Below are 10562 nucleotides of genomic sequence, written 5' to 3'. Positions count from 1 at the left end.
TTGATGTATCTGGCTCTCAGATCCTCATTCCATTTTAGGTTATTTCTCAATATTTTTTGTATTTTATTATGGACATTAGGCATCTTAAAATTTAACTTCACCCTGAATGAAATGAAAACAGTTGTATGGACGGAATATTGAACATTCTAAAATTAGGCACTAGCTCACTAAAACTTTCTGCCAAGGTGTCCAACCCATTAGAAATTATTTGATGGAATTATAATAAAACAATTTACAAGATGTAGAACACAATCAAACCTACTGGTTGCAGATGAAAGTTCAAATCAGTGCAGTTGATCTCAAATTATTCAAGAGGAAAGGTAAAAATTTAGAAAGAATTAGGACTAATTCTTTCAATGAAAGTAGATGTTAGCTGCTGTGCAATGACAGAATTGGGATCACAAAGCAGTGTACTACTTCCATCCAGCTATAGATACCAAGTTTGCACCACTTTCTTCCCCTGGGAAGTGTTGCATGATAATTCAAAGAAAGGTGATGTAGTGCCATCTAGTGCTTGCAAACTATTTTTTACATTAGATAACACATTGTTATTATTTTCATTCAATTTTAAAATCTTGCCAACTTTGTTCAGTACATAAAATACCTGTTACATGCATACAATGTAAGAAAGTTGTTTTTAGTGATTTTAAAAGCATAAGAAGTAGTGCAGGTTTAGTAAGTCACATTATGAATAGCTCATCAGAACTGATAGCATTTGGAAATCGAGAGCTTACTTTAGCTATACTCACAAGACACAAGGATGTTTTAATTAAAGATCCATATCATCATTAATCAGCAGAATGTAGATGACATCATTAAAATTGGGAAATCAATACTTTCACATGTTAGATTACACCAATGTTAGAAAATCTGGTCCTGATGTGAACTCAATACAAGATAGGGATGTTTTGCATCTGTGCCAATTGATTTTTTAGCTGGATTATGCTGCAAATTCAAAAAGAGTGAAGTATACACTGGATATGAAAATAAGACTTACTTCATGGAAAATACACAAAATTTGACAGTGCTTCATAGAAGGAAGGCAATCATAGTTTTAGTTTCTGCAGTAGCAAGGATGTATTCAAGAAGAATAAAAATAAAAAAATAAAAATCACAATTATCCACTTCGTTCTCAAGTTGCAAAATGCCAGACTCACCACAGCAATTCAAGTCTGCTCAGATTTAAGTGGAGGAGATACTGAATGTTTCCCTACAAAGTTAAGTCAACCGGAAACATTCTGGTTTAGTACAGTACCAATAACCGATCACAATATTTCTAGCAAAAATATTAATTTAGTTTGCAAAGTGAATAAATCAGCTACTTTTCCACAAAAAAAACGATATACCCTGTTACACACCCAAGATGCACTCCCAGTAGCTGTTATGTTCATTAACTGGTTAAAGGTTTGTCACTTGTGAATTGCATATTTTCAATCTTTCAAAGTTGTATTCAAATTTTTAAGCAATGAAGGAACTGAGTGAAATGATTTTACATAACATCGATTCTATGCAGAGTACACTAATTCCAAGGCTTGATTTGATCCTGATACAACATTTCAATTGTTGAGTCACTGGTTATTTGATGTAAAAACCATTCAATTCACTTTCTTCCCTTTAAGATTTAGCCATCAAAATACTTTCACATTTAAATCAGGTCACTAAATGTAAAATGGTCAACTCTCAAATACAGACACTTAAAAAATACAGATGCTCTTAATGTTGAACAAATTTATACCCGTATGTCTCATTGAAGGCTTTAGTTTTTCCATATCATTGGGCAAAACAATTTCTCACTGCCAAGCTGAATTTTGCCTGCTCGTCTGCATAGTTTTAAGATTGCCAGGCAATGGAAAACTGCTATATATATAATTCAAGAAATGCCACTGAATGAGCCAGCTAAAAATAAAAAATAAGCTATAATCCATGTAAGTAATTGCACTTTTATACTCCCCAGCACCAGTGAAAAGTTAGTAAAATTTGATTATAAAACTAAACTTCTGAACAAGTTCAAAACACTGCAACTTTCAAAAGCACCTATCCGTTTTCATTAGTGCTTTTAAAACAGCCATTTTGATTCACAAAATACTGTTAACCCATGTCACACCATTAGTTCATGCAAGTTGCCTGAAGAAAATCAAAACACTTTCTGAAGACATTGTGGATAAAGTTTGGCAACAACACATTCAAAATGGCGGCCGAGGTCCCATAACTTGTCTGGTGACTCATACACTTTCTGCCACTGATCAGATTCTTCATCATATTGGTAGAGAGAGTTCTTACGGCTTGTACGGAAAACATGTTCCTCCACCACCACTTGTGTTGCTCGCACAAAAAGGTGCAGTTTGTCAAGGAGCAAGAAGAGTTTAATGTAGGGGTTTGTGGACTGATCCAATGGAAGGTCCTTCTTCCGCATCCATTTATTCAGTTGGATATCATAAGTCTCTACTGTAAGCATCCGTTGATGTGCTTTACAAATTCCGGCTACATAGTAGATGGAACTTTTACAGACAGCAGACAGCCCTTGGGATCTAGGCACGCTCATTGGTGTCAAGCAGCCCCAGTAGTCTTTGTGAGGGTTGTAGCACAGGAAAAATTCACCTAAACAAAGGAAATTGACAATTTAGACTTTGCACATCCCACAATGATTGAAGTGTCCAATTCATTAATCTAGGTGCTATAAAGTAATTTGTTCACAAACCAAAAAGTTTATCATATATATTGGATCACCAAGTAACTGCTCCTGATTTCAAACATCACCATGGAACATTCCAAGTAATTTTCTCCAATCTAGCTCACAATCTTTGACAAGGTGTGGGAACTGACCACCTATCTAACCCCAGATGTATCACAGGAAACAGTGATACAAACTTTGTAACTCAAATTATTCTACGAGTTTAAAAAAAAACACAGTTCAAGTTAACTAATTTTTGCGAGACAAAATGTGAAGAGAGGCTTAGTGTTTTATTTATTTTTGGGAGGGTGGGGGGTCACTTAAAAACAAGCAACACCCAACTTCACTGAATATGGACAAATGACCAGGTAATTAACCTGTAGTATTTTACATTTAATTTAAATTTTTAAGTACTCTTCCTAGTCCAGCCCGATTTCCTTAATGTCACACTTATTTTTCATTTTCAGCATCACAGCAAAGCTCTCTTGTCTAGACAGCCGATTCATGATGCAGAGCAAGGCCAGCAGCGTGGGTTCAATTTCCAGCTCAGGATGTTCACGAAGGCCTGCTTCTCAACCTTGCCCCACGCACGAGGTGTGGTGATCCTCAGGTTAAATCTCCACCAGTCAGCTCTCCCCCGCAAAGGGGAAAACAGCCTATGGTTATCTGGGACTATGGCGACTTTACCTTACCTAATGGGAAACATGCATTTGAACACAATGTTGGTCAATACTGGCATTCATCCAACATTAATGACCAGCTTCCCAGCTGAGGGGAGATGGTGGTGCAGTGGTATCATCACTGGACTTGGAATTCAGGGGTCCAGGTATAATGTTGTGGGGACATGGGTTCAAATCCCACCACAGCAGCTGGTTGAATTTAATCTGGAATTATAAAGCTAGAATCAAAAACCATCACTGACTGATCTTGTTAGCAACACCCACATCCCATTTAAAAACTAAGGAAAATGGGCGGCAGTGGTTAGCACTGCTGCCTCACGATTCGAGTTCCCTAGTTCGATCCCAGGTCAATTTCCGTGTGGGGTTTGCACATTCACCCAGTGTCTGCGTGGGTCTCAACCCAAAAACTCAAAGATGTGCAGGGTAGTTGGATTGGCCATGCTAAATTGCCCCTTAATGGGAAATAAAATGATACTCTAAATTTTTATTTTTTTTTTTAAATACAGGAATAGAGAGCTATTTAGTAGAGTGCACTGTCAGCATTCTAAGGTGAATATTAGCATCAAGTGGTAACGTATCAGCAATAAAATTTAGCATATTTAATGTTTTTTTAATAAAAGTGTTGGTGGTTTAGACTAGTTTTAAAAACATTGCAATGGAGTGCAAATTTACCAAAGAATTTAATAAACTGCAAAACCCAAGGCACACAAAATGAGCGATGACTTTCTTAAGAAGCTACTCTAAATATTTTTCAACAATTCCAATACAAACCAAACGGTTGAGGAATCTATGAAAATAGCATACAAGATATCCTGTAGCTTGAAGCAAGAGATGTGAAGTCAATTTTTCCTAAGTGTCAAATGTAAAATAGATCCAAATAGTCCAAAGATGTGCGGGTTAGGTGGATTGGCCATGCTAAATTGCCCGTAGTGTCCTAAAAAGTAAGGTTAAGGGGGGGGGGGGGTTACGGGTATAGGGTGGATAAGTGGGTTTGAGTAGGGTGATCATTGCTCGGCACAACATCGAGAGCCGAAGGGCCTGTTCTGTGCTGTACTGTTCTAAAAAAAAACGATTGCAGCAGCGTAAGGTGTACCCAACCACCCTCTCCCATTATGCTGGCATGTGGCCATGCTTTTACTTTCTGCTTTTGATGACATATTAATCAGTTTACTCAATTTTGTTAACATCCACGTAACAGGTGACTTGCAAGAAAAAGATTCAGTTCAAATGGTATAAAGTTTGATTTTAATGCTGTTCTCAAATGCTAATTTTCTCTTAAGGTAATTCTCCTTTTACGAATCAGTATTTGAGTTACTGCGACTAAATTCCAATTTAGAAAATTCACAATCCAGTATATAAATTGTTGCTATAAAAAGATAATTTGTAGTTTAAAAAGATGTTGGGAATACAAAACAACTAGCATTTAAGGTACAACTTACCTTAAAGAAGCACAATCACCTGCAAGTTCCCTTCCAAGTCACATACCGTCCTAACTTAGAAATATCGCCATTCTTTCACCCTGGGTCAAAATCCGAGAACTCCCTACCCAATATTAGTGTGAGGGCTGTACCTAAACCACATGATCTGCAGCAGTTCAAGGCTACTGCTCACCACCAGCTTCTCAAGGAAAATTAGGGATAGACAATAAATGCTGGCCTTGCCAGCAACATCATGTGGATTGATAAAAAAAAATCAAAAGTACCAATTTAGGTGATTCAAAGATGCAGTCAGAAAAATGTACACTAAACTAAATTAAAGGTATTGACAAAGTAAAAAGAAAGTCTTAAAATAATAGGAGTGAGACAATTTTTGAATGTGGTCTTCTGCCAAAACGTTCATCATACTGGTGACCAAGATTATCAATTCTAGCAAATGATTAATCAACTAAGCTTTTATAGGTGTCTAAGATAAATGACCCATGACTTGAAAGCAGGTTAGATGTACAGAAGCACCCTAGATACTAAAGCATAACATAATGGATCACTGCAACTTAAACCAGATGTCAGAGCAAATTATTCAATTTCATTACAGGAGCCAGCTTTCCATTACCATTCATTTGGTTCCTTAGCCATAACTTTAACAGAATAACGTATACCGCAGTATTTCATGCAACATCACAAAGCTAATAGTATCACGTTTCTTTTGTTTTACAGTTCCATTTAGACGTTTTAACTGGTCCTCGCCTTGAAATATACCCCTTTAGTTATCCTTAATTTACTAAGAAATGTTATCCCAGCTAGGGGTGGTGAGAAGAGGGAAAGGGGGTGAGAAACAATCTCATTCCGAAACAACTAGAGTCCAACAGCAGCAGGGAATGGGCCACTTCTCCTGCCTCTTGGGTCAGGGAATAATGATGTGCATCAAGGCATTTGAGAAAAAAAAATGTAAGATTTAAAACGGGGCAGAATGTTTTCCATATAGATAAAACGTTAGATAAATAAACATGAGCACCCTCTGGCTAAAATTGTTTCTGTCCCCATGCAATCAATTGCCTTCAATATCAAGGCCATTGTGTGCTGAGAGCTGTTACTTTGAATATTTCTCTCACACTGAGTAGCAAGCATTTCAAACTGAAAAGTCAACTTTAAACATTTTGACAGGGGGTCGTGGTGTGTGGGGGTGGCGGGAGAAAAGGTTGTGGGATATAAAAAAGGTAGAAACAAAAAAACAGCTATTCGTGATAACCAAGTCACTGGAAAGTACAGAGAAACCGCAGACTATTATGGATACATGTTGGCACAAGGCTATAAAGTATATTTATTTATCAACATTATAAATCCCCTCTTCTTCCTTTCAGCCCAAGTTCATACAACCCAGTCAATCTCACTCAATTTGTACCCCACCACCAGCAGTCCTAGATTATAACAGATACTGCGCCTCTGGGATGAGAATTCCATATCCACAAAAAAAATTGATCCTCAGAGTTGAACTGGGACACTATATGCTAGGGGATAGATCAATAGAGAAGCAGCGGCAGATATTTAAGGTCAGAATAAGTATATTTCTACTGTAAAGGAAGATTTTAAAGGGAGGGCCCACCACCAGTAAACTAGTTAAGGAAAGTATCAAATTCAAGGAAAATGCATACAAGGGCGGCATGGTGGTCATCACTGCTGCCTCACAGCACCAGGGACCCAGGTTCGATTCCGGCCTTGGGTGACTGTCTGTATGGAGTTTACATTTTCTCCCTATGTTCGTGTGGGTTTCCTCTGGGTGCTCCGGTTTCCTCCCAGAGTCCAAAGATGTGCAGGTTAGGTGGATTGGCTGTGATCAATGCGCGGAGTTAGGGATAGGGCTGGGGAGTGGGCCTCGGTACGGTACTCTGGTACAGGCTTGATGGACTGAATGGCCTCCTTCTGCACCGTAGGGATTCTATGGATTCCACTGCACAAAGATGAATGGCTGGTTAGATGATTGGTTAGAATATAAGGAACTAAAATATTAATCAGGAGGAAGAAATTAGAGTATGAGAGGAAGCTGGCTAGAAATGTAAAAATGGATCGCAAGAGTTCTGCGGTATTTAAAAAGAGAAAGAATAAAGTTAGTGTTGGTCCTCTAGAGAAGAACATTGGGAGTTAATAGTAGATAATATGGAAATGGTAGATGAAATGAACAAATATTTTGCTTCTATCTCTTGGAGGATAAAAATAGCAGTAAATCAAGAGATGGAAGGGAGAGGAGCTTGGTGAAATTACAATCTCAAGGGAAGCAGTACTGAGCAAATTGATGGAGCTGCAGGATGACAAGTCTTCAGGCCATGATGAACTTCGTCCTAATATCCTAAAAGAGGTCACTAATGAGGTAGATGTGTTGATGTTAATTGTCTAAAATTTGCTAGATTCTGGAAAAGTTCCATTAGACTGGAAAGTAGCAAGTATAGCCTCTGTATTCAAGAAGGAGAGGGGTAGAGCTCAGTAAACTATAGGCCGAGGGCGCCATGCGGTGCAGTGGTTAGCACTGGGACTGCGGCGCTGAGGACCCGGGATCAAATCCCGGCCCTGGGTCACTGTCCGTGTGGAGGTTTCACCCCCACACCCTAAAGATGTGCAGGTTAGGTGGATTGGCCACGCTAAATTGCCATTTAATTGGAAAAAAAAATAATTGGGTACTCTAAATCGGTACAAAAAAACTATAGGCCAGTTTAGCTTGATGTCAGCCATGGAAAAGGTGTTAGAATTGATCACCAAGGAGGGTGTAGTTGGGAACTTAAAGAAACTCAAGATAATCAAGAGTCAGCATAGTATTATGAAAGGGAAATCATGTTTACTTAATTTATTGGAGTTCTTTGAAGGAGTAACATGTGCTGTGGACAAAGGGAAGTTTGTAGATGTGCTGCACTTGGATTTCCAGAAGGCATTTGATAAGGTGCAACATCAAAGGTTATTGAGGAAAATACAAGCTCCTGGTGTAGGGGATAACATATTAGCATGGGTAGAGGACTGGTTGGCTGTCAGAAAACAGACAGCATGCATAAATGGGTCCGATTGGCAGGATGTGACCGCAGAAGTCTGTGCTGGGGCCTCAATTTTTTATCATTTATATCAATTACTTAATTGAGAGGACCAAAGGCACAGTAGCAAAATTTGCTGACACAAAGATATGTAGGAAAGTATGTTGTGAAGAGGACACAAGGAGGTTGCATATGGATAAAGATAAGTTGGGTGAATAGGCAGAATTCTGGCAGATGGAGTAAAACGTGAAGTTATTTACTTTGGCAGGAAGAATAAAAACTACAAAGTGCAAAGGGATCTAGGTGTTCTCGTGCATGAGTCACAAAAAGTTAATATGGAGATACAGCAAGTAATTAGGGTTAATGGTATGCTGTCCTTTATTACAAGGAATTGCACATTAAAGTAAGGATGTTATGCTTCAGTTATACCAGGTATTGGTGAGACCACATCTTGAATGCGGTGTGTAGCTTTACATAGAACATAGAACAGTACAGCACAGAACAGGCCCTTCGGCCCTCGATGTTGTGCCGAGCAATGATCACCCTACTCAAACCCACGTATCCACCCTATACCCGTAACCCAACAACCCCCCCTTAACCTTACTTTTTAGGACACTATGGGCAATTTAGCATGGCCAATCCACCTAACCCGCACATCTTTGGACTGTGGGAGGAAACCGGAGCACCCGGAGGAAACCCACGCACACACGGGGAGGACGTGCAGACTCCGCACAGACAGTGACCCAGCCGGGAATCGAACCTGGGACCCTGGAGCTGTGAAGCATTTATGCTAACCACCATGCTACCGTGCTGCCCTTTGATTTCCTTATTCCACTGCCTCAGAAGGTGGTAAAGACAGGATCATTTAATATTTTACGGTGGAGGTAGATTCTAATTAGACAAGGGAATCAAAGGTTACTGGGGATAGATGGGAATGTGAAATTTGAAACACAAAACACATTAGCCTTGACCATTTTAAATGGTGGAGCAGGCTCAAAGGACCAAATGGTCCACTTTTGCTCCTGTGTTTGTATGTTCACATCAAAAAGGCAAGAGCCTTTTGATAATCAACTGCAAAGAAAGGATAGATTCCATAATAAAAAGAAAGCAACTGTGATTTTTCGATTCAGGTCCAAGGCCAATTTAAAAATGCTTTTTGGTTTTGTCCAAGTAGCAAAAGCTTTGACAATTATCACACCTGAAATTAAAAATAGCTTTAGTGAGGTCAGAGCTTAATCCTTGTATAACCATGCAAATTTAGGATGACAAATCGTAACTTTGCCAATTAGTACTCTCTTTATTAGTATTGGAATTAAGTTATTTAAATTTTTTTGAACCCTGCTTCACCTATCCATCACCTGTTATTTTTTTTTATAAAGTATTTTTATTGGAATTTTAACACAATATCAAAATTTACATAACACAAATTTAAAAAACAGAACAAGAACATTGACAACATATATATCACAGGTTGTCCCCTCATCTGTGACCATAGTTTTCATAATCACATTTCCTTATTTACAATGGTGTACATAGTTACAAAGGGAACTTTTTATTTACATTCAAAGGTTACTAATGCAAGACTTCCTACCACCAAATTCTGTTCATTTTTTAAAATAAACCCTTTTATTGGCATTTCCCATATTTATAAGCAGTTGTGTATACACACATCACATTTTTCTCACCTGCGCTAATTTCCTTTATTATGCAGAGAGGTTTAGTTTGTCCTTCGTTTAACTGATCCTATGTGCATTTCGTTGCCCTCTGGATCGGTCTGTGGTTCCTCCCCCTTCCCAGGTGCCCCCCCCCGTGCTTTCTCTTTTCTCCACTGTGTCCGGGAAATAAAAGAAAAAGGGAGGGGGGGGGGGGAAGAGGAGTAGCCCCCCCCCCCCCCCCCCCCAATCTATTGTGGTCTCTCCACTTTCCTTCCGCGCCCCCACCACCCCCCCCCCCCCCCCCCCCCCGGCTGTGCAGTCTTTTGGTACCGCATCTATCTTGATGTTTTTAAAAATGAATCTCATTAGGTTGCTCTTCGTTGATGGCCTCGAACAGCTTTGGAACAGCCCAAGAAACTTCCCCCAAGTATCCAGGAAGCCTTCCTCTGACCCTCGGGTGGTGTACTTAATCTTCTCCAGGTGGAGAAATTCCGAAAGGTCAGCGAGCCAGTCTGCAGCTGTGGGTGGTGCTGCCGATCACCAGCCGAGCAGGATTCTCCAGCGGAGGATTAGGGAAGCGAAAGCAAGGGCGTCAGTCCCCTTCCCCATGTGTAACTCTGGCTACTCCGATACCCTGAAGATTGCCACTATTGGGCATGGCCTCACCCTCACCCCAACAACCCTGGACACTGCCTCAGAGAAGCCTGCCCAGAACCCACCAAGCTTGGGGCAAGCCCAAAACATGTGGGTGTGGTTGGCCGGGCTCCTCGGGCACCACTCACATTTGTCCTCCACCTCCGGGAAGAACCTGCTCATTAGGGTTCTGGTCAGGTGTGCTCTGTGCACCACTTTGATCTGCATTAGGCTTACCCTTGCCTAAGGAGGAGGTGGAGCTCAGTGCTTCGCTCCAGAGTCCCCATCCTACCTCTGTCCCCAGTTCATCCTCCCATTTTTGTCTGGTCTCGTCCAATGGAGTCCAGGCTCTGTCCAGTAGCTGTCCATATATTTTCCCACATAGCCCCCTCCTTCTCGTTGCTTGAGCCTATCAGGTCCTCTAGTAGTGTGGTTTTTGGGACCTCAGGGTACCCTACCATCTCTTTGCGGAA

The 10562-nt window shown here is 40.2% G+C and overlaps 1 protein-coding gene across 2 annotated transcripts in view; it reads right to left on the bottom strand.

Moving 5' to 3' along the window:
* Nucleotides 1-1613: 1613 nt before the first annotated feature.
* kbtbd8 (kelch repeat and BTB (POZ) domain containing 8) overlaps nucleotides 1614-10562 on the bottom strand; it is a 47959-nt gene continuing 39010 nt past the window's right edge. For both annotated transcript variants that reach the window (XM_038810600.1, XM_038810599.1), the window contains exon 4: nucleotides 1614-2598. In XM_038810600.1, coding sequence (XP_038666528.1) covers nucleotides 2135-2598 — 464 coding nt within the window. In that variant the 3' untranslated portion in view covers nucleotides 1614-2134. The remainder of the gene's footprint in view (nucleotides 2599-10562) is intronic.

Source organism: Scyliorhinus canicula, chromosome 11, assembly GCF_902713615.1.
Source record: "Scyliorhinus canicula chromosome 11, sScyCan1.1, whole genome shotgun sequence".
NCBI classification, from domain to species: Eukaryota; Metazoa; Chordata; class Chondrichthyes; order Carcharhiniformes; family Scyliorhinidae; genus Scyliorhinus; species Scyliorhinus canicula.
The sequence above is the reverse complement of the archived record's forward strand: the minus strand, read 5'-3'. Positions and strand labels throughout refer to the sequence as shown.